This window comes from Carcharhinus amblyrhynchos, unplaced genomic scaffold, assembly GCF_965287045.1.
Source record: "Carcharhinus amblyrhynchos unplaced genomic scaffold, sCarAmb.v2.hapA scaffold_45, whole genome shotgun sequence".
Lineage (NCBI taxonomy): Eukaryota > Metazoa > Chordata > Chondrichthyes > Carcharhiniformes > Carcharhinidae > Carcharhinus > Carcharhinus amblyrhynchos.
In genome coordinates this window covers 2,823,397-2,849,672 of record NW_027649786.1, presented here as the reverse complement: position 1 = coordinate 2,849,672, position 26,276 = coordinate 2,823,397, and the positions used below count along the sequence as shown (strand labels likewise).

General features: G+C 48.5%; 1 protein-coding gene across 1 annotated transcript in view; it reads right to left on the bottom strand.

Moving 5' to 3' along the window:
• Positions 1-25,361, bottom strand: part of mdc1 (mediator of DNA damage checkpoint 1) — a 43,137-nt gene extending 17,776 nt beyond the window's left edge. Inside the window, exons 1-8 of the mRNA XM_080182083.1 lie at positions 25,083-25,361; positions 23,470-24,000; positions 19,369-19,447; positions 15,097-15,716; positions 11,439-11,528; positions 5,133-5,222; positions 3,642-3,731; positions 1,116-1,205 (exon numbers count right to left, since the gene is read on the bottom strand). Of these exons, the coding sequence (XP_080038209.1) occupies positions 1,116-1,205; positions 3,642-3,731; positions 5,133-5,222; positions 11,439-11,528; positions 15,097-15,716; positions 19,369-19,447; positions 23,470-24,000; positions 25,083-25,209 (1,717 nt within the window). The 5' untranslated portion in view covers positions 25,210-25,361. The remainder of the gene's footprint in view (positions 1-1,115; positions 1,206-3,641; positions 3,732-5,132; positions 5,223-11,438; positions 11,529-15,096; positions 15,717-19,368; positions 19,448-23,469; positions 24,001-25,082) is intronic.
• Positions 25,362-26,276: the final 915 nt, after the last annotated feature.

The following is a 26,276-nucleotide window of genomic DNA, read 5'->3' as shown; positions in this document are numbered from 1 at the left end:
CTCTAACGAGTACAAGCCCAGTTTATTCAGCCTCTCCTCATAGCTCAACCCCCTCAACTCCGGTATCAGCCTAGTAAACCTCCTCTGCACTCCCTCCAAGGCCAAAATATCTTTGCGCAGGTGCGGCGCCCAAAAATGCACACAGTACTCCAGTTGCGGCCTCACCAATGCCCTATACAGCTGCAGCAAGACCTCCCTACTTTTATATTCAATCCCCCTCGCTATGAAGGCCAGCATCCCATTCGCCTTCCTGACCACCTGCTGCACCTGCAAGCTGGGTTTTTGCGACTCATGCACAAGGACCCCAAGGTCCCTCTGCACCGTTGCCTGCTGCAGTTTTTCGCCTCGTAAGTAATAGTCCTTCCTACCATTTTTCCTACCAAAGTGGACCACCTCACACTTGCCAACATTAAATTCCATTTGCCATTTCCTGGCCCATTCGCCCAGCCTATCTAGATCCTTCTGCAGACTCTCCACACCCTCCGCACAATTTGCCATTCCCCCAATCTTGGTGTCATCAGCAAATTTCGACACTCTACACTCGGTTCCCTCCTCCAGATCATCTATATAAATGGTAAAAAGCTGAGGCCCCAGCACCGACCCCTGGGGCACTCCACTAGTCACCATCCGCCAATCCGAATAGCACCCGTTGACCCCCACTCTCTGCCTCCTATTTGACAACCAATCCTCTATCCACGCTAACACCCTACCCCCAACTCCATGTCCCCTGACCTTCTGCAATAACCTCTTGTGAGGTACCTTGTCAAACGCCTTCTGAAAATCTAGAAAGACCACATCCACTGGCTCTCCTCTATCCACCGCCCTAGACACATCCTCATAGAACTCCAGTAAATTTGTCAGACACGACTTCCCTTTAATGAAACCGTGCTGCGTCTGCTCTATCAAGCAATTCCCTTCAAGATGCCTCGCAATTTCCTCCTTAATGACAGATTCTAACATTTTACCTACCACAGACGTTAAACTAGCCGGCCTATAATTCCCCGCCTTTTGCCTGAGTAACATGAGAGACGTGTATCTGAGCACAGATACAGAAAAGCATCCCCTAGCCCAAACTCACAAACTCCAGCACCAGTACAGATCCACCAAAACCTTACTTTTGAATGTTTTTCTGCCGAATATTGGAGACTGGAAGGTGATTGGTTGTGTAGCCTCTTCCTCGGTGTTGCTCGCGGCCGCACCTTGACCTGACGGAAGAACAGAGCGGGAGTGTGATGTCAGACTCAATCTTTGGGTCAAATCATTTCCTGCTAAAATGCACACTCGCTTTTCAAACTGTCTCTGTAGCTCAGTGTTAAACTTGGGAGCTCAGCTGTCCAAAAATGTGCTATGGGGAGGTGATGGCCGAATGGCTTTATCGCTAAATTACTAATCTAGAAACTCAGCGAATGTTCTGGAGACCAGGGTTCGAATCCCACCACAGCAGATGGTGAAACGTGAATTCAATATAAAAAAATTAGGAATTAAGAATCTACTGATGACCATGAAACCATTGTCAGAAAAACCCATCTGGTTCACTAATATCCTTTACGGAAGGAAAATCTGCTGTCCTTACCCGGTCTGGCCTACATGTGAGTCCAGAGCCACAGCAATGTGGTTGACTCTCAACTGCCCTTCGGGCAACTAGGGATGCGCAATAAATGCTGGCCCGCCAGTGACACCCATGTCCCACGAATGAATAAAAAAAAAAATGATGGCACCTTATTATGCCTCCGGGATCGGTGTTGGGTCCACTGTTATTTGTCATTTATGTTAATGATTTGGATGAGAATATAGGAGGCACGGTTAGTAAGTTTGCAGATGACACTAAGATTGGTGGCATAGTGGACAGTGAAGAAAGTTATCTCCAATTGCAACAGTGGGCTGACGAATGGCAGACAAATGCAAGGTGTTGCATTTTGGTAGTATGAACCAGAGCAGGACTTAATTAATGGTAAGGCGTTGGGAAGAGTTACAGAACAAAGAGATCTAGGGGTACGTGTTCATAGCTCCTTGAAAGTGGAGTCACAGGTGGACAGAGTGGTGAAGAAGGCATTCGGCATGCTTGGTTTCATCGGTCAGAACATTGAATACAGGAGTTGGGACGTCTTGTTGAAGTTGTACAAGACATTGGTAAGGCCACACTTGGAATACTGTGTACAGTTCTGGTCACCCTATTATATAAAGGATATTATTAAACTAGAAAGAGTGTAGAAAAGATTTACCAGGATGCTACCGGGACTTGATGGATTGAGTTATGAGAGAGGCTGGATAGACTGGGACTTCTTTCTCTGGAGCGTAGGAGGCTGAGGGGTGACCTTATAGAGGTCTGTAAAATAATGAGGGGCACAGATCAGCTAGATAGTCAATATCTTTTCCCAAAGTTAGAGGAGTCCAAAGCTAGAGGACATAGGTTTAAGGTGAGAGGGGAGAGATACAAAAGTGTCCAGAGGGGCAGTTTTTTCATACGGAGGGTGGTGAGTGTCTGGAACAAGCTGCCAGAGGTAACAGTCGAGGCAGGTACAATTCTGTCTTTTAAAAAGCATTTAGATAGTTATATAGGTACGATGGGTATAGAGGGATATGGGCCAAATATGGGCAATTGGGTTTAGCTTAGGGGTTTAAAAAAAAAGGCAGCATGGACAAGTTGGGCTGAAGGACCTGTTTCCATGCTGTAAACCTCTATGACCTTTTTAACACAAGGACTGGTCAAAGGTGCCTCACCATGGAGAAACAGAAAGAATCTACATGAACACAGCACTTTTCACTTCCTCACAACATTCCCAAAGGGCTTCACGGCTACTTTTGAAGAGTTGTCACTGTGATAAAGTAGAACACACTGTGGGCATGGAGAGAAATGGCAAGCCTTAAGGAGAATTCAAGAGGCAGAAAGATTGCAGAGGGTTCAGGCTGGGGGGGTTCCAAAGAAACTGGGATAGACAGAGAGCTCTGCCACTGATGGCCAACGGGAGATAATGAGGCAAAGATACAGGGGAGGTAACGCACAAATAGCCAGAAGTAACAGCCAGCTAGCGAGGGCTAGGGAAGATACACAAAAGCAAAGCAGGGAGCGTCCCTGGAGGGGTGGTTTTCTAAAAGAGAACTGGATTTTAACTTAAATGCGTAGTGGAGCTCAGAAAGAACAGTGATGATTAACGAGCAACACTTAGCACAGGATCAGCGTGAGACGAAGCTCAGATCTGGACAGGAAGGTGGGCGGGGAGGAGGGGGGAGGGGAGGTGCGAGCACGGGCCAGCGTAGACGCGGCAAGAGAGTGAGACAGGGCCATGTAAATCATAATGCGGCCTTCGGGTAAAAAAAAAAGTTTGACCCCTGCTTGGTATGTATTCAAGGGTGAAATGATACAGGGACATTTTGACAAGATGAGATGAAGAACAGTAGGAGTACGGGCATCAATCTTCAGGACACTTGTCTCAAACCACTGGTTTGGTGTGAATTACAGAATCCACGATCTGAAGCCTACACCCAGGGAACAAGTGGATTGTGCACTACAATCAGTTCATTTCATTCCTGTGCAGGGCAGAACCCTCACTGCAAACACACCCAAACAACTCTCCCTGAGCAAAAGACATGTCCCAACAGGGGAATGTCTCACAGCTCAGGGGCACATGTCTGAATCTTACTGATAGAAGGGTCCTTGCCGAACGTTGGAGACTGGAAGGTGAAGAGTTGTGTGGCCTCTTCCTCCGTGTTGTTCGCTATCGTGGCGTTAGCTGTGGGAAAACAGAATAGGCGCGTGAATCTTCCAAAATTTGCAGAGTCTACAGGCTTCACTCAGCAGTTATAGACAACTTTCAATATCATCAGACGACAGATTTCCTGATTTTTTTCCAATCCAAATTCCACTAGCTGCCGTGGTGGGATTCGAACCCAGGTCCCCAGAACATTAGCTGAGTTTCTGGATGAATGGCTTTTATACCATTAGACCATTGCCTCCTTCCCATGTTCTTTATTGAATGGTGGAGCAGGATTGAGGGGCAGAATGGCCAACAACATGTTCATGTGTTTGGAGTGTCAGAACTGGGCCCCGATGCAGATACCTCAGATTACTGACGGAGGGTTTGAGAACCAGACGGGGTGAGGATGGCAGACTTCCCTCCCTAAAGGGGACATTAGTGAACAAGATGGGTTTTTAATGACAATTTCACAGTCACCGTTACGGAGCTTAGCTATCAATTCCAGATTTTATTCATCAAATTTAAATTCCACCAGCTGCTGTGGTGGGATCTGAACCCGTGTCCCCATCAGCCTGGGTTAATGGCGAGTTGCGATACCGCTGCACCACCATTTCCCAGATAGAGAGGGGTAAGGCACTGGGGTAACAGGGAGGGTGCCAGATTTGAACAGTACTCAATGTAAAACCTGTTACTGTGTTGTAAACAGTGTGCAGGGATGTTTCCATTTACATTACACTTGTCTATTATGTTCCTAAGTCTCCAATTTGATGCTGAATTAAACATTTATAGTTTCTGAAGGAAACTAGATTTTGTCCCTTCATTTCATTGCATTCCCGCGCGACTGGGATCCTACACAAACCCTCCGTGAGTAATCTGAGATATCAGCATCGGGGCCCAGTTCTGACACTCCAAACATATGTACATGTTGTTGGCCATTCAGCCCCTCAATCCTGCTCCACCATTCAATAAAGAACACAGGAAGGAGGCGATGGTCTAATGGTATAAAAGCCATTCATCCAGAAATTCAGCCAACGTTCTGGGGGCCCGGGTTCGAATCCCACCACGGCAGCTACTGGAATTTGAATTCCATAAAAATCAGGAATTCATCTAATCTACCGATGACCATGAAGCCATTGGTCGATTGTTGTAAAAACCAACCTGGTTCTCTAATGCTCTTTAGGGAAGGAAATCTGCTGTCCTTACCCGGTCTGGCCCACATGCAACTCCAGAGCCACAGCAATGTGGTTATCTCTCAACTGCCCTCCAGCAATAAGGGATGGGCAATAAATGCTGGCCAGCCAGTGACGCCCATGTCCCACAAAAGAATAAAAACAGGTTGATCTGGTTGTGACCTCAAACCCACATTCCTGCCCAGTGATAGCACGCTCCAGCTCCAAGTCATAAGCTTCACTATGGGTCCATTTGACCGAATCTTACTTTTACAAGAGTCCTTGTCAAATGTCGGAGACTGAGAGATGTAGAGCTGTGTCGCCTCCTCCTCTGTGTTGTCCACTGTCGCATTCTTACCTACAGGAGAACAGAGCAGAGGTTTAAAGTTTATTTATTAGTGCCACAAGTAGGCTTACATTAACACTGCACTGTGAAAATCCCCTAGTCGCCACACTCCAGTGCCTGTTCGGGTACACCAAGGCAGAAATTAGCATGGCCAATGCACCCTAACCAGCACGTCTTTTGGACTATGGGAGGAAATCAGAGCACCCAGAGGAAACCCACGGAGACACAGGGAGAACATGCAGACTCCACACAGACAGTGACCCAGGTCGGGAATTGAACCCGGGTCCCTGGCGCTGTAGAACAGCAGTGCTAACCACTGTGCCACCGTGCTACCCTTAGGTGCGATCAGATTTGGTCCACAGGCCAAGTCACCTCAGTTACGAACGACACAAGTGAAACTCTTCCAGTACAGTGGAGGTTAGCGATTCCATTGCCCACCGTAAACTTTCTCTCCAAGTTCAGGAGGTACCAGCTATGGACGAGTGGATATCATGCTTATTCCTGAACCAGAAAGCTGTGGGTTCAGGTACCATTCCAGAGGAGTAATCACAGCTAATCCAGTTCAGTGAAGAGGACATAAGGAGGCTACAAAAGGACATGGTGGGTTAAATGAGTGGGCAAAAATCCAGCAGAGTATATAATGTGTGCAAAGATAAAATTCTTTAATTGATCTTGAACTGAGTGTGATAAGAGAGGGGATTAAGGGTTATGGGGAGAGGGCTGGAATGTGGAACTGAGCCACGACAGATCAGCCATGATCTTATTGAATGGCAGGGCAGGCTCGAAGGGCTAGTTGGCCTACTCCTGCTCCTATTTCTTATGTTCTTATTCAGCCATTTTAGAGGGTAGTTAAGAGCCAACCACATTGCTGTGGGTCTGGAGTCACACAAAGGCCACACTGGGTAAGATTTCCTTCCCTAAAGGACATTAGTGAACCAGATGGGTTTTTACAACAATCGATGACAGTTTCATGGTCATCATTACTGAGACAAGCTTTCAATTTTGGATTTTATTAATTGGATTTAAATTCTACCAGGTGAAAAGAAGCATATTATCTAAATGGTGAAAGATTGCACAGCTCTGAGATGCAGAGGGATCTGGGAGTCCTAGTGCATGAATCACAAAAGGTCGTTACACAGATACAGCAATAGCCATTTGAAAATCTCTCAGGAACTGGGAAACCCTTAGTCTGCTGTTTCACGCCTGGCTGGTGAAACCTCCTCAACACCAGGCAGAGCACTTGTCTGCTCTTGACTTGTCTGTGCTGGAGGTTTCTCTCCCATTGTCTACAGTGAGAGGTGATCTCCTAAAATTCTAACAGGGTTAGACAGGGTAAATTCAAAAAGAATGTCCCCCCAGGGGCGGGGGAGTCCGGAACTACGGGTCATAGTTTGAGGATAAGGGGTAAACCTTTTAGGACTGAGGTGCGGAGAAATTTCTTCACCCAGAGGATGGTGAACGTGTGGAATTCATAGGAAGTAGTTGAGACCAAAACATTGTGTGATTTCAAGAAGAAATTAGATATAGTTCTTGGGGATAAAGTGATCAAGGGATATGGGGGAGAAGGAGAGGAAATCAGGATATTGAATTTGATGATCAGCCACGATCAGAATGAATGGCAGAGCAGGCTCGAGGGGCTGAATGGCCTCCTCCTGCTTCTAGTTTCTATGCAGCCTCCACACAGACAGTCACCCGAGGCCAGAATCGAACCCGCATCTCTGATACCGTGAGGCAGCAGCGCTAGCCACTGGTGAGGAAAGAAGCTAAGAGAACAGGTGGAGAGGAGCTCAGGGTTTTGGAAGAGACTGCAGAGGAATATCAATCAGCAGTGGGAGAATGAAATGGAGCGATCAGGGAATGGATGGACAGGCTGTAGAAGGAGAGGTGGAATCCACTGGAGACAACGAGAACCAGGGCAAGAACTTCACTAATGATAAGGGACCAGGTCAAGAATGAGTAAGGGACTGGGAGAGGGACAGGGAACCGGAGGTGGCTGGAGGGAAGGTGACAATCACTGTTAAAAGATCAATCCTTTCCTTCTCCCCTATGTACTCTATGAATGGTATGCTTTGTCTGTATAGTGTGGAAGAAACAATACTTTTCATTGTATACCGATACATGTGACAATAATAAATCAAACTGAGTAAATCTCCTTTCACAGGGCACAGGGTGTAAGCAGGGAAATGTCCGGTAAAAAGTAGTATGTGGGCCAGCCTATTGGTCATCGAGGAATTTGGGATTATCCAGGGAGAGGCTGGACAGTAAGAGGAGTTGGCCTGGCAGAGAAAGACAATTAGGACAAGCTGGATCTGGTGACTGTCCATCAACCCAGGTATGATGGTGTTGCTGATCCTCGGATCCGAGGCAGTGTAAGTGAAAGATCCTAAGACTTGATGGAGACGCCACACACACACAGAGCCAAGGAAATTACTGAACCTGAGAACTAGCTGAACCACTTTCCTCCTTTCCATTCTCAGTTTTCCACTTCTGCCTTCTTCCACTCACTGACCTGGGTCGTTCTCAGTTTAACTGTCTTTACACCCTCACTTGTTGCTTCTGCTGATGTGTGAACAGCTCAGTTACACAGAGGAGGAAACTCAGTAAAGGTGATGCAGCGGCTGTTAGTGAGCCTAACAGGGTGATGGGGAGAGGGGATGTGATTCCGTACAAACTGCTTGCTAGCACTCTCCACTGCCCTCAAGTCCCACTCCAGACAATGCAGGGAGTGCTGCGAAACGCTATGGGATGTTTGGAGGTTCTGACAGGTGCTATATAAATTCAGGTCCTTGTTTTGATCAGCAGAAGACTTTGAACTGAGCCCCTCCTCTCTTGATATTTCTTTCTGAAGCTATTAACTTCAGTGACCAATGTAGCTGAGATACATTTTTGCTCACGCGTGTTACTGAAAGCAAGCAAACAATGAAACTGTCTCCTTTACCTGCAAAAAGGTAAAGTCTTTGTTGAAGCTGGGAGACTGACATGGGAACAGCTGCATGGCTTTCTCCGCAAAGATGCGGGCGAGACACGGCCAGAGACAGCGAGCGAGACACAGCCAGAGACAGCGGGCGAGCACGAGGGAGAGAGACGGCCACAGAGAGCGAGCGCGAGGGAGACTTTTTTAAAATTTGATTTGTCACATGTATTGGTGTACAATGAAAAGTACCGTACATAGACTACATGGGGAGAAGGAAAGGAGAGGGTGCAGAATGTAGTGTTACAGTCATAGCGAGGGTGTAGAGAAAGATCAACTTAATGGGAGGTAGGTCCATTCAAAAGTCTGATAGCAGCAGGGAAGAAACTGTTCTTGAGTCGGTTGCTACATGTTCTCAGACTTTTGCATCATTTATATAGATGATCTGGAGGAGGGAACCGAGTGCAGGGTGTCGAAATTTGCTGATGACACCAAGATTGGGGGAAAGGCAAATTGTGCGGAGGGTGTGGAGAGTCTGCAGAAGGATCTAGATAGGCTGGGCGAATGGGCCAGGAAATGGCAAATGGAATTTAATGTTGGCAAGTGTGAGGTGGTCCACTTTGGTAGGAAGAATGGTAGGAAGGACTATTACTTACGTGGCGAAAAACTGCAGCAGGCGACAGTGCAGAGGGACCTCGGGGTCCTTGTGCATGAGTCGCAAAAACCCAGCTTGCAGGTGCAGCAGGTGGTCAGGAAGGCGAATGGGATGCTGGCCTTCATAGCGAGGGGGATTGAATATAAAAGTAGGGAGGTCTTGCTGCAGCTGTATAGGGCATTGGTGAGGCCGCAGCTGGAGTACTGTGTGCAGTTTTGGGCGCCGCACCTGCGCAAGGATATTTTGGCCTTGGAGGGAGTGCAGAGGAGGTTTACTAGGCTGATACCGGAGTTGAGGGGGTTGAGCTATGAGGAGAGGCTGAATAAACTAGGCTTGTACTCGTTAGAGTTTAGAAGAATGAGGGGAGATCTCATTGAGACGTATAAGATGATGAATGGGATGGATAGGATAGAGGTGGAGAGACTCTTCCCGCTCAAAAAAGACAGTAGGACTAGGGGGCACAGCCTCAAGATAAAGGGGAGGCGGTTTAGAACGGAGTTGAGGAGGAACTTCTTCACTCAAAGGGTGGTGAATCTCTGGAATTCTCTGCCCGTTGAAGTGGTGGAGGCTGCCTCGCTAAATATTTTTAAGAAGCGGGTTGATGGGTTCTTGATAAGAGAGGGGATTAAGGGTTATGGGGAGAGGGCGGGAATGTGGAACTGAGCCACGACAGATCAGCCATGATCTTATTGAATGGCGGGGCAGGCTCGAAGGGCTAGATGGCCTACTCCTGCTCCTATTTCTTATGTTCTTATGTTCTTATGTTCCCAACAGAAGGTGAAAGAGAGAAAGTCCGGGGTGCGTGGGGTCCTTGATTATGCTGGCTGCTTTGTCGAGGCAGCGGAAAGCGTAGACAGAGTCAATGAATGGAAGGCTGGTTTGTGTGGTGGATTGGGCTACATTCACGACCCTTTGTAATTTCTTGCAGTCTTGGGCAGAGCAGGAGCCCATACCAAGCTGTGATACAACCAGAAAGAATGCTTTCTATGGTGCATCTGTAAAAGTTGGTGAGAGTTGAAGTGGACTTGCCAAATTTCCTTAGTCTTCTGAGAAAGTAGAGAGTAGTAGAGAGAGAGAGGGGAGGTGCGGGGGGGAGAATCACAGAATCCCTACAGTGCACAGGGAGGCTGTTCGGCCCATCGAGCCTACACCAACAATAATCCCATCCAGGCCCTATCCCCATAACTCCATGTATTTACCCTAGCTAATCCCCTGCACATTAAGGGGCAATTTAGCATGGCCAATCAACCTAACCCGCACATCTTTGGAGCGAGAGGAGAGCGAAGGTATAAAGTAACCGATTCTTCCTGGATCAGCTCTAAGAGTGAAACAGTGGAAGCTGGCCGACCAGGTAAGGCATCACTGCTGAACACACACAACATTACTCCGCTCACACATTCTAGCAAAGCTGCACACAGTCAGGAATAGGACAGGAAATTCTGATTATTGATTTTCAAGAAACTGGGCAGGATTCCAAATGGGGAGTTTTGTCCATTGGTTCCCAATATTACCTCCTCCCTCTGACTCGGCCCTGGCTGAGGACCCACCTGCTTTGGCATCCTTCACATTTCACTCCCATTAAACCCAAATGGGGAATAACAAATAGGGTATTTGGCCAAGGGGTGCATCACAATCAAGGGAGCAAATCAGCTGCAACGACCTTGCTGATGGTTCTCCACCAGGCCTCCCCGGCACGTGCTGAGAGCCATTTTAGCAGCTCCCATCACTACCCAACTGAGAGCAGTTAACATGTCACATCCAATTTGATTTTCAAGTTTGCTGACAACACCACCATTGTGGGTTAGATTCAAACAATGATGAGACATGGTACAGGAATGAGATAGAGTATCTGGTGAACTGGTGTAGCAACAATCATCTCTCCCTCAATGTTAATAAAACGAAGGAGACTGTCATTGACTTCAGGAAGCATAAAGGAGGACATGCCCCTGTCTACATCAATGGGGACGAAGTAGAAAGGGTCAAGAGTTTTAGGTTTATAGGTGTCCTGATCACCAACAACCTCTCCTAGTCCCCCCAAGCCAACACGATAGTTAACAAAGCCCATCAACACCCCTACTTTGTCAGAAGACTAAGGAAATTTGGCATGTTAGCTACGACTCTCACCAACCTTTACAGATGCACCATAGAAAGTATTCTTTCTGGTTGTATCACAGCTTGGTATGGGCTCCTGCTCTGTCCAAGACCACAAGGAACTACAAATGGTCATGAATGTAGCCCAATCTGACACACAACCCAGGCTCCCATCCACTGACTCTGTCTACAATCCCTGCTGCCTTGGCAAAGCAGCTGGCATAACTACAGACCCCATGCACCCCAGACATTCTCTCTTCCACCATCTTCCGTTGGGGAAAAAGGTACAAAAGTCTGAGGACACGTACCAACTGACTCAAGAACAGCTTCTTCCCTGCTGCTGTCAGACTTTTGAATGGACCTACCTCGCATTAAGTTGATCTTTCTTTACACTCTAGCTATGACTGTAACACTACATTCTGCACTCTCTCCTTTCCTCCTCTATGAACGGTATGTTTTGTCTGTACAGTGCGCAAGAAACAATACTTTTCACTGTATGTTAACACATGTGACAATGTGGAACCAGACACTACACAACAATCAGAAAAGGAAAATCCAGGAAAGCACTGACCATCTGGGATGTAATCAGCTTCCGCCGCTCTCTCATCCTGGGTGTCAGAAACGAAGCACTGAGTTGGCTGCAGAGCGTACAATTCATTACCTGTATTCAGATATAAAGCATCACTCCTGTTAGAGTCAATCACCGAGATCCCGATAAACAATTTGCATCTACTTCACCAGACCATTCGGCCCATCGGTTCACATCCCACACTAGCCCCCTCCCAATCTCACCCTGTCAGCGTATTCTCCACTGTTTTCTCTGCCATGTGTGAGAATGCAGCTTCCCCTTAAATACATCCACACTATTTATTTTCAATGGCCCTCAGTGTCACCTCCACCTCCCTTTTTTTTAAATTCATTCATGGGACACGGACCTCACTGGTGGGCCAGTACTTATTGCCCATCCCTAGTTGCCCTTGGAGGGCAGCTGAGAGTCAACCACATTGCTGTGGCTCTGGATTCACATATAGGCCAGACCAGGTAAGGACAGCAGATTTCCTTCTCTACAGTACATTAGTGAACCAGATGGGGTTTTAAGACAATGGTTTCTTGGCCATTAGTAGATTCTTAATTCCAGATATTTTTTATTGAATTCAAATTCCACCATTGTCATCACTGACTATCAATTGCAAAGAACACCTTGTTGAAATTCTCTTAGTTTACCAACACATAGTTTACAAAAATACTTCGCAGTTCGACGTGTGAAAAAAAAATTCAAATCGAATGTTTCATAGAATCCCTACAGTGCAGGAGGCCATTCAGCCCATCAAGCCTGCACCAACTCTCTCCAATAGAGTGTCTTACTCAGGCCCTCACCCCCTGCCCTATCCTTGCACGTGTACCATAGCTAACCCATCTAACCTACACATCTTGAGACACTAAGGGACAACTTAGCATGGCCAATCCACCTAACCTGCACATCTTTGGACAGTGAAGGGAAATCAGAGCACCTGGAGGAAACCCATGCAGACACGGTGAGAATGTGCAGACTCCACACAGACAGTGACCCGAGACCGGAATTGGACCCAGGTCCTAGGCGCTGTGAGGCAGCAGCGCTAACCTCTCTGCTGCCTATTCCATGGCACTTAAGACATAATTCACCAATATGCGGGCACACTTTAGCAGAGTGGCAAGACGTTAGCCCACGACTGAGCCGTTGCCCGCAGAGCTCGTTCTGAACCTTGGGCAGGATGGAGGTAAATGGACAAGTTTCTGTGTCCCAATTGTGCAAGCAGATTATTTACCCACGCTGCAGGCATGAACCAGGATTCAAATTACTAAGAAACCTCCCCTCCTTCTGAGGTGGTGTGAGGGGAGAGGGGGCCACTAGGATTATTTTAGTTTCTGCTTTGCTCCCGTTTTCAACGTCGCGTGCAACTCTCTGCCCAACAGTAAAAGAAAATCATCAGCTGGTACCAGTTTAGTGAGTGCCACTTACCGATGATTGGTGTGAGAGGTGGAGAGAGGAGGGAAGGAAGGCCTATACGGCCAACTGATAGCCAAGTTCCGCACACATGAGGACGGCCTCATCAGGGATCTTGGGTTCATGTTGCACTATCTGTAACCCCCGTGACTTGCCTGGGTTTGCAAAACCTCACTCACTGTGCTGTCTGGAGACAATACACATCTCTTTAACCTGTGATCAGTGCTCCTTCCACACACATTGTCGGCCACTTTAGGACTTGAACAGCAGGTCAAGTGTAAAGATTTGCATTCTAATCAGTAATCTGTAAACTGTCTGTGCTTTATATGCTCTGTCTGAGGCCAGAACTCTCTATTCACCTGACGAAGAGGGGAACCTCGAAAGCTTGTGAGTTTACTATCAAATACATCAGTTGGACTTTAACCTGGTGTTGTCAGACTTCTTACAGCGTAAACATTCTCAGACAGTGGACATTTATTGTTTGCCCGTGCATTAGTATTCTTACGAACTGTCCTAATGAGTGCAAGATGGAAAGCTTTGACAAAATGCTCTCTTCCAGAAATACTCAAGCTCCAGCCTACCAAATGACCCCATTCAGAAAGTTTGCTGAACCTAATCCAGATTGGACCAACATAGTCAGCGCAACAGATTTAACCATGGGGACGCATTGCGGTACAGTCACTGGGCTAGGAACCCAGAGATCCAGAATGATCCTCTGAGGATCCGGGTTAGAATCCCACCATGGCGGATGGTGGAATTTGAATTCAATAAAAAAAACTGGAATTAAAAGTTTAATAATAACCATGAAACCATTGTCGATTGTCGGAGAAACACATCTGGTCCTTTAGGGAAGGAAATCTGTCTCCAGATTGATAGCAAATTCCTCTGAAACAGCATAGCAAGCCACTCAGTTCAAAGGCAATTAGGAAAGGGCAATAAATGCTGACCTGGTCACTGACAGCCACATCCCAGGGACCTCTGTAACTCATTAACAGAATGTTTATTTAATAAAGGATAGCTTGGTGACACAGTGGTTAGCATTGCTGCCTCACAGTGTCAGAAACCTGGGTCGGTGGTGCTGTGGATGGTCTGGGAGGATGTCAAAAGTTGCAGCAGGACATAAATAGGATGCAGGACTGGGCGGAGAAGTGGCAGATGGACTTCAACGCGGATAAATGTGTAGTCGTCCATTTTGGCAGAACCAACGGGATGAACGAGTACACTATCAAGGGCAGGAGTCTTAATAGTGTTGAAGAGCAGAAGGATCTTGGGGTCCGGGTCCACAGGACTCTTAAATCGGCCTCGCAGGTGGAGGATGTGGTCAAGAAGGCGTATGGTGTACTGGCCTTCATTAACCGAGGGATTGAGTTTAGGAATCGGGAGGTAATGCTGCAACTTTATAAGACCCTTGTCAGGCCTCATTTGGAGTACTGTGCGCAGTTCTGGTCGCCTCACTATAGGAAAGACATAGAAGCTATTGAAAGGGTACAGAGGAGATTTACAAGGATGTTGCCTGGACTGGGAGGCATGCCTTATGAAGTTAGGTTGAGGGAGCTGGGACTCTTTTCCCTGGAGAGACGAAGGTTGAGAGGCGACCTGATAGAGGTTTATAAAATGTTGAGAGGAATAGATAGGGTGGATTCTCAGAGGCTATTTCCCCAGGTTGAAATGGTCGCTACGAGAGAGCACAGATTGAAGGTGCGGGGAGGCAAGTACAGAAGTGATGTTAGGGGTAAGTTTTTCACTCAGAGGGTGGTGAGTGAATGGAATCGGTTGCCGTCAGTGGTGGTGGAGGCGAACTCACTGGGGTCTTTTAAAAGACTTCTGGATGAGTATATGGGATTTAATGGGATTGGGGGTTATAGATAGGTCTATAGATTGGTAGGTGTTGATGTGATCGGTGCAACTCGTGGGCCGAAGGGCCTGTTTGTGCTGTAGTGTTCTATGTTCTATAATTCCAGCCTTGAGTCACTGACTGTGTGGAGTTTACACGTTCTCCACACATATCTATGGGTTTCCTCTGGGTGCTCCGGTTTTCTCTCTCAGCCCAAAAATGTGGAGGTTAGGTGAATTAGCCATGCTAAATTGCCCCTTAGTGTCAGAGGGACTAGCAGGGTAAATACATAGGGTTACAGGAATAGGGCCTGGGTGGGATTGTTGTCGGTGCAGACTTGATAGGCTGAATGGCCTGTAGGGATTCACTGGGTATTTCTAAAAGCCACAGCATAACCGTTCATACACTCACCATCATCAATATCTGTGTCACTGTTGCCCTCCTGAAGCTCTCTCTCATCGACGTTGTCTTCCATCTCCTTAGCTCCCCTTTCTGAGGCTGCGTGGCTGTCTGCACAGACATCAGTCTTACTGCTTTTATCCTTCTCCTCTGGATGGATCAAGCTTCGAGTTGGAGACACGATGTCCGTGCCTCGGGCGTCAGCGCCTTGGGTGAGACTGGAATCCGTTTTGGCGGGGCCACTGCTCTTTATACCCGGCTCCTTCTCCTCCGGCCCCACCTCACTATCGCTGTCCCAACTGAAATGAGGCAGGTGGCCAGCAGCAGCAGCGACAGCTGGTGGCAAACCATCAGACACCCGGGAGGGGGCGCTTCCTGTGTCACGGTCAAGTGCCTCCCCCGGACTGACCGTTCCCTGTGCGGCTTTCGAATGGTTTGTGTTGGCATCGCCGGAGTTGTCACCGAGCCGCTCCTCACCAGGCCCTGTTTCGGAAGTGGCACAGTTGCCACTGGCTGGGTGCTCGGGTCTGGGCTCTGCCCGTTTCTCACACTGCTGTAGATTATCTTCCAAGTCAGTGTCACTGTCGTAATGCAGGGCATCGGGACGCGATGATTCAGCCTCTTCATCATCACTGGAAAAAGGAAGTCATTAGAAAACATGTCCAACCTCCTCTCTACAGCACTGAACACCATTCAGCCCATCTTGCCCATGCTAGCTCTTTGTAAGAGCATTAATTAATTCTACACTTCCCCCTCACCTTTCCCCATATCCAACTATCTTTTTTCACCATCAAGTTAACATCTAGGAAAGAGCAGACGCTGGAGTATGGCAATTAGGGGATTTTCACAGTAACTTCATTGCAGTGTTAATGTAAATCGACTTGTGACACTAATAAATAGACTTTAGGCATTAAGACATTCCTGCTGACCCCCATTAAGCTCCCAGTGCCTTTTGAGAAAGAAGTCCAGACATTCACCCCCCTCAGAGAAAGAATTTCTCATCTCTGTATTAAACAGGCAATCCCTTATTTTTAAACAGTGACAGCTCATTTTAGATATTCTGACGAGAGGAAATGTCCTCCCCACATTCACCGTCAATGAGTCCTCAGGATATTTTTCTCATTAAGTTGTCCCTTATCTCCCGCAACTCCAGTGGATACAAGCCTGGTCTGCCCAACCTTTCACCATAAGTCAGCCTCCCCAGTCCACAGCACGATTTGAAGGACAGGGGAGATCTCTAAGTGGCCTGGCCAACATTTATCCCTGACCAATACGGTATGCCTCTTAAAAAGAAATCTCTAGTCATTCATCCCATTACTGTTTTATGAGGGGTCACCAATTTAAAATGGAAATGAGGCAAAACTTTCTCTGAGGGTCACGAGTCTTTGGAACTCTTCCTGAAAAGGCAATAAAAGCAGAAGTTAAATATTTTTTAGGGCAGGACGGATAGATCCTTCGTAAGCAAGGAAGGGGGCTGGGGAAATGGGGAGGTGACGATAACAGATCAGTCATGATCTTATTGTTGCGAAGTTGGGGAAAGCAATTGTAGAGTGGGGAAGTAGGAAGTTAGAAGTTGGTGTTTGTAAAATACTAGGGGGGAAAGCATTACTTGGTCCCATTAAAAGGGGGTGCTTTTTCTGTGCTTAGGCGTTTAAAATGCAAGTACATAGACAGCCCCAAACATTTGTGTTGAAAGGCCAAGCAGCAGTTTTTAACAAGAGGCTTTTGAATTGAGCCAACCCCCAATTTGAAGAGGCTGGCTAGGGTGAATGTTGGTCCTTTAGAGGATGAGAAAGGGGACCTAGTGGTAGGGGATGAGGATATGGCTAAGGTATTGAATAACTTTTTTGTTTCTGTCTTCACGGAGGAGGACGTGAATAATTTGCCGGGTGTTAGCGATGGAAAGGTGGTAGGACTGGAGGGTCTTAATGACATTACTGTTACTAGAGAGGCGGTGCTCGACAGACTGGAGGGGCTGATTGTGGACAAGTCCCCAGGACCGGATGGAATGCATCCGAGGGTTCTGAAAGAAATGGCGGAGGTGATAGTGGATGCCTTGGTGGTTATTTTCCAGACGTCGCTGGATTCCGGGGAAGTGCCGGATGATTGGAAAACGGCTAATGTTATGCCGTTGTTTAAGAAGGGTGCCAGGCAAAAGGCGGGGAATTATAGGCCGGTTAGTTTAACGTCTGTGGTAGGTAAAATGTTAGAATCTGTCATGAAGGAGGAAATTGCGAGGCATCTTGAAGGGAATTGCTTGATAGAGCAGACGCAGCACGGTTTCATTAAAGGGAAGTCGTGTCTGACAAATTTACTGGAGTTCTATGAGGATGTGTCTAGGGCGGTGGATAGAGGAGAGCCGGTGGATGTGGTCTTTCTAGATTTTCAGAAGGCGTTTGACAAAGTACCTCACAAGAGGTTATTGCAGAAGGTCGGGGGACATGGAGTTGGGGGTAGGGTGTTAGCGTGGATAGAGGATTGGTTGTCAAATAGGAGGCAGAGAGTTGGGGTCAACGGGTGCTATTCGGATTGGCGGATGGTGACTAGTGGAGTGCCCCAGGGGTCGGTGCTGGGGCCTCAGCTTTTTACCATTTATATAGATGATCTGGAGGAGGGAACCGAGTGTAGGGTGTCGAAATTTGCTGATGACACCAAGATTGGGGGAACGGCAAATTGTGCGGAGGGTGTGGAGAGTCTGCAGAAGGATCTAGATAGGCTGGGCGAATGGGCCAGGAAATGGCAAATGGAATTTAATGTTGGCAAGTGTGAGGTGGTCCACTTTGGTAGGAAGAATGGTAGGAAGGACTATTACTTACGGGGCGAAAAACTGCAGCAGGCGACGGTGCAGAGGGACCTCGGGGTCCTTGTGCATGAGTCGCAAAAACCCAGCCTGCAGGTGCAGCAGGTGGTCAGGAAGGCGAATGGGATGCTGGCCTTCATAGCGAGGGGGATTGAATATAAAAGTAGGGAGGTCTTGCTGCAGCTGTATAGGGCATTGGTGAGGCCGCAGCTGGAGTACTGTGTGCAGTTTTGGGCGCCGCACCTGCGCAAGGATATTTTGGCCTTGGAGGGAGTGCAGAGGAGGTTTACTAGGCTGATACCAGAGTTGAGGGGGTTGAGCTATGAGGAGAGGCTGAATAAACTGGGCTTGTACTCGTTAGAATTTAGAAGAATGAGGGGAGATCTCATTGAGACGTATAAGATGATGAATGGGATGGACAGGATAGAGGTGGAGAGACTCTTCCCGCTCAAAAAAGACAGTAGGACTAGGGGGCACAGCCTCAAGATAAAAGGGGGGCGGTTTAGAACGGAGTTGAGGAGGAACTTCTTCACTCAAAGGGTGGTGAATCTCTGGAATTCTCTGCCTGTTGAAGTGGTGGAGGCTGCCTCGCTAAATATTTTTAAGATGCGGGTTGATGGGTTTTTGATAAGAGAGGGGATTAAGGGTTATGGGGAGAAAGCGGGAAAGTGGAACTGAGCAGCGACAGATCAGCCATGATCTTATTGAATGGCAGGGCAGGCTCGAGGGGCTGGATGGCCTACTCCTGCTCCTATTTCTTATGTTCTTATGAATCAGGCACTTCGATACCAAGAACCTATTAAACTTAAAGCTGATGGTTTTGACAAACTCGGACCAATCCTACCGTGGGAAAGACTGATACGTCATCACGGGTATAAAAGAAGGGGGCAGTGGGACAAAGCGGGTAGAGCAACTGCCACCTGCCAGAGCTAACAGCTCTCATGACTCTATGTATTTAAGTATTAGGAGTTGCTAAAGAGGAGGTCACACCACTTCTCACACACGTTTTACAGATTATAAGGCCAGGTACTCCTCTTTGGGTGTTTCGGTTCTCAGAGTGAGGGGGGTGCGGGGGGATTAGGTGGTGGGATTTCAACCTCCACCTTATAACATTATAAAATGGCGGAGCAGGCTCGAGGGGCTGAATGGCCTACTCCCAACCCTTGTCCCTATGTTTGTGGGAGGTAGCTATGCATAGGTTGGCGGCTGAGTTTCCTGCACTACAAAAGGGACAACATTTTAAAGGGGACCTAATTGGCTGTTAATCACCCTGGGATATCCTGGCGCTGCCAAAGGTGCTATGTAAATGCAGTTTCTCTTCTCGATACTTACAAAGCTTCTGGTTAAATAACCCTATGACTCCTCATTCCAATCCCTACTACTGCACTCAACTCCACAACGCCCCCCCCTCCCCTCCACAGTACCATTCCCACACAAAACAACCACAGAATGTTATATATCCGTACAGAAATTGGGAATCGTACCTTTCGGGCACTACATGGGCTGAGGGAGTTTGATGCACTGAAGTGGTCTGCTGGCGGCCATCACGGGAAGCAAAAGATCCTGAAAAATACAAAATGGAAGCAATGGCTCATCACCACGTTTCAGTCTCCTCACACTGAGCACCGAGCAATGGGGATTTATTCTGCCCAAAACCAGGCGGGAGACCTTGAACATTTTCTCATGGCCATGTCCATGTCCTAGAGATAGGAAACCAGGCAAAGATTCCTCACTCAGCCTGCTCAGAAAAACGAGGGTCACTCACAATGAGGCGAGTGATCGGATAATCTCACTTTGAAGTTGTGTTGAACAGGGGAGAAACATTGGCCAGGGCAGAGGGGAGAAGTCGCCTGTTAACTGAACCCCTACAGAGCAGAACAGGCCATTCAGCCCATCAAGTCTGCACCAACTCTCTGACACACTATCTTATCCAGGTCCAGCACCCCACATCCACCCCAACCCCACACATTTCCCACAGCAAATCCCACTAACCTGCACATCTTTGGACACCAAGGGGCAATTTAGCATGCCCAATCCACCTAACCTACACATCTTTGGGAGCAAATCTACGCAGACACAGGAGAAAATGCAAACTCCACGCAGACAGACACCCAAGGCTGGGACTGAACTCAGGTCCCTGGCGCCGCAAGGCAGGAGTGCTAACCACTGTGCCACACTCATCATGAAAGAAAAAATAGTGGCTGTGGAATCTTTCACATCCACCTGTCTGTTTAGGATCTGATAGACAGCAGTTCTGACAGTGCGTGTGTCATCTACAAACCTGCCAACAGGCAGCGAGTGCCGAGATGCTGCGTAAATCAGGCTTACGCTCTCGTGAGTTTAGAAGAATAAGAGGTGACCTCAGGATTCTGAGAAGATTTGACAGGAGCAATACGGAGAAGCTGTTTTCACTGGCTGGAGACACCAGACTTGGAGGCTCTCTGTCTCCAAGTAGAAGGTCCTTCTTCAGGTGAGTGCAGGATTTGGTTCACAAACAGGACAAGTATAGACACAAACTCAATTATAAGATGCGAATCTCAACATGTCATTGATGAAGACTTACATCTCATCGGGGCCATCCCCACACCCCCACTACTTGCCTTCAAACAACAGCACAACTTCAGGCCATCGTACGCAGCAAACTACCCAGCCTTTAGGAGAACAGTAACCACAACACCACACAACCCTGTCACAGCAACCTCTGCAAGACGTGCCAGATCATCAACATAGATGCCATTACCTCACGTAAGAACACCATCCACCAGGTACACGGTACATAGTCTTGGGACTCGGCCATTACTGTCTACCTGATATGCTGCAGGAAAGGCACGGTACATTGGGGAGACCATGCAGACGCTACGACAACGGATGAATGAACACTGCTCGACAATCACCAGGCAGGAGTGTTCTCTTCCTTTCAGGGAACACCAGCAGTCAGGGGCATTCAGACTCTGATCTTCAGGTAAGCGTTCTCCAAGGCTGCCTTCACGACAACGCGGAATTGCTGAGCAGAGACTGATAGCCAAGTTCCGCACACGAGGAGAGCCTCAACCGGGATCTTAGGTTCATGTCACACTATCTGTAACCCCCATGACTTGCCTGGGCTTGCAACATCTCATTAGCTGTCCTGGCTGGAGACAATACACATCTCTTTAACCTGAGCTTAACCCTCTCTCCACTCACATTGTCTATACCTGTAAAGACTTGATTACCTGTTAAGACTTGCTTTCCAACCATTATCTTGTAACTGAGTTTGTGTAGACATCTGCCATGTCGGTGAACCAAATCCAGCACTCACCTGACGAAGGGGCGACACTCCGAAAGCTCATGCTACCAAATAAACCTGTTGCACTTTAACCTGGTTTTGAGAGACTTCTTACTGTGCCCACCCGAGTCCAACGCCGGCAACTCCACATCAAGTAAAGGTCATCAATGAGAACTGAAACGAGGAGAATCTTCTCTCCTCAGAGGGTTCTGAATCTTTGGAACACTAATCCAGGGAGGGTGAGATCAGTAAAACAGAACAAGAGGAGGAGGGGGCCATTCAGCCCATCGGGCCTGCTCTGTCATTCAGTAAGAGCTTGGCAGATCCTATCCTCCATAATTGGAGGATGAACAGGGGCGGCAGAGTGGTTAGCACAGCTGCCTCACGGTGCCAGAGACGTGGATTCAATTTTGGCCTTTGATTACTGTGCAAACTTCATACACACATTCTCTGTGTGCTCTGGTTCCCTTCCACATTCCAAAGATGTGTGGGTTAGGTTGATTGGCCATGCTAAATTCTCCCTTAGGGTCAGGCAGACCAACAGGGGAGATACGTGGGGTTACAGGTTACAGCAACAGAATGTGGTTGATGCAGAATCAGGATGTCAAATGGCTTCCCTTATGCTCTGCAGGGATTCTCTGAACCTTTGGTGGCTTATCAGGCAATCAGAAGACTGTCACACTCATCATTGTGTATATCCGAGGCTGGGCTAGGCAGGCCTTTGGTCTTCCAGGGTGTCAGGAAAGGGCAAGGCGGCAAAAGATCAGCCTTGCTCACACCGAATAGCAGAGCAGACTCAGCAGGCCATATGGTAGGGCCCTTCGCCTGTTTCATAGATTCTTATTTCAACATTGTGGATTCCTAATGACCTCTGAAATGGAACAGCGAGCCACCCAGTTCAAAGGGCAATTAACTCAACAAACACTGGTGGCACGGTGGTTAGCACTGCTGCCTCACAGCGCCAGGGATCGGGTTCAATTCCCGGCTTGGGTCACTGTCTATGAAGAATTTGCACGTTCTCCTCGTGTCTGCGTGGGTTTTCTCCGGGTGCTCTGGTTTTCTCCACAGTCCAATGATGTCCTGGTTAGGTTGATTGGCCATGCTAAATTGCCCAGTGTCAGAGAGACTAGCTAAGGTAAGTGCAGGGGGCTATGGGGATAGGGCCTGAATGGGATTGTTTTGGTACAGACTCAATGGGTCAAATGGCCTCCTTCTTTAGGATCCATAGACTCCCTACAGTGCAGAAAGAGGGGCCATTCGGCCCTTGAAGTCTGCACCGACCAAAATCCCACCCAAGCCCTACCCCAATTCCCTACATATTTTACCCACTAATCTCGCTAACCTACGCATCTCAAGACACTAAGAGGCAATTTTAGCACGGCCAATCAACCTAACCCGCACATCTTTGGACCGTGGGAGGAAACCAGGGCACCCAGAGGAAACCCACGCAGACATGAGGAGAATGTGCAGTCTGCACACAGACAGTGACCCAAGCTGCCCCTGGAGCTGTGAAGCAGCAGTGCTAACCACTGTGCTACCGTGCCACCCTTCTGCACTGTAGGATTCTATGATTCCACTGCCTTTGCCAGTGATGCCCAGATTCCATGAAAGAAATACGAAGGAGGAGTGGGGCATACTTCCCGGTGCCCTAGTCTTTCTCGAGTTATCCTCAACAAACATCACTCAAAAAAGTACATTTTACTCACTCATATCTTAGCTGCCTCTGACCAAACTAAACATGGCCCTTCCTACGTCACAGCAGCGACTACATGTCAAAGAGCCCTCTGCTGACAATTAAGTGCTGGGACGTCCCACCTTGGCAGAGTGGCAACGTCACTGAAACTAATAATGCCGAGGCCTGGGTTCAAATCCCACTGCTCGTGAAATCTATATTCAATTAGTAAATCTAGAAAATTATTCTCAGCGATGGGCATTGTTGTAAAAACCCATCTGGTCCACTAATGTCCTTTGGGGAAGGAAATCTGCCATCCCCACCCGGTCTGGCCTACTCCAGAGCCACAGCAACGGGCTTGACTGAGACATTCAGGTCGGGGCAATTAAGGATGAACTACAAACATGGGCTTGGCCAACAATTCCCACACCCAATTTGAATCCCTAGAACACAGAAGTTGGGTCATTTGGCCCATTGGATCTGCACTGACCAGAATCCAGAGGAAACCCATGCAGACACGAGGAGAACGTGCAAACTCCACACATCTAAGGCCGTAATTGAACCCAGGTCCCTAGCCCTGTGAGGCAGCAGTGCTAACCAGCTTGCCACCTAAAGGAAAAGCATAAAGGAAAGGGAATGCCTGCTTACCGGTGCCCTTCCACGGAGTGTCATCATCCTCAGACTCCTTCACGTAGGTGTCAGACTGAAAGGTCATCACCGATTTGGTTCGGAAGGGCTGGGTGGGCGACAGCACCAGTGAATCCTCTGGCGATTCCAATCCGCTGCCGGCTGCTTTCGAGTCCAGGTCATCGCCAGCGACCCCGGCGCTGGCCGGCTGCACAGCGCCAACGCCCAGCCTCGACTGGGGAAACATGGACTCCGAGCCGGTATCCGAACCGGAGTCGCCATCTTCGGCTGGCACCGGTGGCAGCAGCACATACTGGCAAGCCACATCGGCGAAAAGAAATAGGTCGCCGTCATTGATGGCGTAGCGGACGTGGGGTTTGAGGATGGTGTTCCTCCGCCGCGTCTTGTTGAGGCTGTTGCAGTCGTGGATCAGGTGGACGTCCCCATCGATTTCAATCACCGCGTGCTTCTTGGACACAGACTGCGCCGGAATGCGAATGTGGCAACTCTCGTGCCTGCCAATGATATTTTCACCCGCGTACACCAAAAAACCTACAAGGGCAAAGGAAACAAATGCATTATTTTTAAAACCAGGGATTCATTTACACGCACAAGCATCCAACTGAATTGGCTACTATTGCTATCCTAGGTTAATGGTCCACAAGTCACAGTAGCCCTCCAGTTAAATACCCACCCAGTCAATCCACACACAGACTATGGCACAGTGGGTATTCTCTTGCCTCTTGGGGCTGAAGATCAGGACTTCCAAATCCCAAATGGTCCCAATACACAAGGGCTGCGCTGCTCGAGGTGCCAAATCCCAGATGAGACAACGAGCCAAGGCCCCATCTCTTTCCTCCATGAGGCAGGGAAGATCCCATGCTGCTATTCTGAACAGCAGGACTGTTCACCCCAGTGTTCTTCACAATATTATTCCCTCAATTCAAGTCACAGAAACAGGTTATCTGGTCATTACCATAGTGCTGCTTGTGGGAGCTTGCTGTGTACAAACCGACTGCCGTGCTCCTACAGGAAAGCAGCGACAACACCTCAAGAGTACTTCTTTTGTAAGCTTTTCGAATGGGCTGACCATCAGCTTGTGAATCCTTCCACCACAATGTTTATAGAATGATACAATCCCTACAGTGCAGAAGGAGGCCATTGAGCACAACTATAGATCAATAACAAACCCATCAAGCCCTATCCCCGTAACCCTACATATTTAAGCTAATTCCCCTGACACTAAAGAGCAATTTATTGTGGCCAATCCACCAAACTTGCACATCTTCAGGAGGAAACCGGAGCACCTGGAGGAAACCCATACTGACATAGGGAGAACGTGCAAACTCCATACACAGTCACCTGAGGCTGGAATTTAAATCAGGTCCCTGGTACTGTGAGATATGCTAACCATCATACCGCCAAAAATTAAAAAACTGAAGACACGCTGAAAAACAACATCCAACATAGGACAACATAAACAGCATTTCAAGCAGTTAGGGGCAGTTTTCCAGCTTTGATTGTGAATTTCCAGTACCCACGGTGTTGTTACTGTTGTATTGGGGGGTGAGGGGGTTTCCCTGGCCAGCCCAATGCACTGCCCAGTGGGAGAATGGCTGGTTTGTCTCCCTCACCAGTCTCAGCTCCCTGGCCGCCTGCGAACACCCTGAGGCGGCCCCTGGCCTGGCGATCAGAGTCTCTCAGCTCTTCCTCTCCTCGCTGCTCCTCAGCCTCCCAGCTCAGCAGCTGTGTCTGGTCCATGGCCTGTCCCCAGCTCAGACATTCACACACACTCTCCCCAGCTCAGAAGGATCTATCTCCATGAGGAACACGCTGCTGCTCACTCTCTATCAGCCCGGGCCGGACACACACTTCTCCCAAACTTCACTTCTTCTCCTCTGCCCCTCCCCCTCATTTTGCTGTCCTCTCCCGCATGCGCGGTCAAGCCTCCCATTTGTTTCATTACTACGCATGCGTTGACGTCATTGTCCGCCTGCCTTCATCCTCTGCGCACGCGCTGATGACCCCATTCCTGCCCGTTCCCCATTATGCGCATGTGCTGATGTCCTGGCCCAGTTCCCCGTTATGCGCATGCGCCAATGTCCAGGCCCATTTCCCCCTTATGCGCATGCGCCGAGGTTTCTATTCGGCCCGTTAATTTACGCGCATGCGTTAATGTCCCGTTCCACTTATGCGCATGCGCTGATGCTCTCTATTCCTGCCCGTTAATTTACCCGCGGGCGCTAACGTCCCGGCCTGTTCCCCTTAGGCGCATGCGCCAATCTTCTTCAGTCCGCCCGTTCCCCGAACGCATCAATCAGCCCCGCCCCCAAGTACAGAGCGCGATTGGTAGAGACTGCCATCCGTCAAAGGGAATGACCAATCGCAGCCGGGGAAGGGCGGGGCGACAGCCTAGTTCAGGAGATCGCCTCTCCCCATTGGTTCATTCGAAATGGCGCAGTTATTTGATCCTCTCCCGCCAAACCGGCCAGGCTGCTTTATATTTTTTATATTTTGCTTCCCTGCCCCTTTCCTGATACTCTTTATAACGGGAGCTCAGTGTTTATTTATTTCACCGTATCCTTTCCCTCACATTCTTTTCCCGCTGCTTCCAACTGTCACACAGTTCCGCCGCCTCCGCATGCGCGGGGCCCCAGCCTGGGGGCGGGGCCGGGCAGCACCATCACGTGATAATGTTACTCTGGACTCTGCAGACAGGCGGAGGTAACTTTCCCAAGTGCAAGCCCAGCAAACACCTTTCCCACCATAGACACCTCAACAATTGGTGCATTTGCTGCAATCGCCATTGTTTTCTAAAAGATGTACAT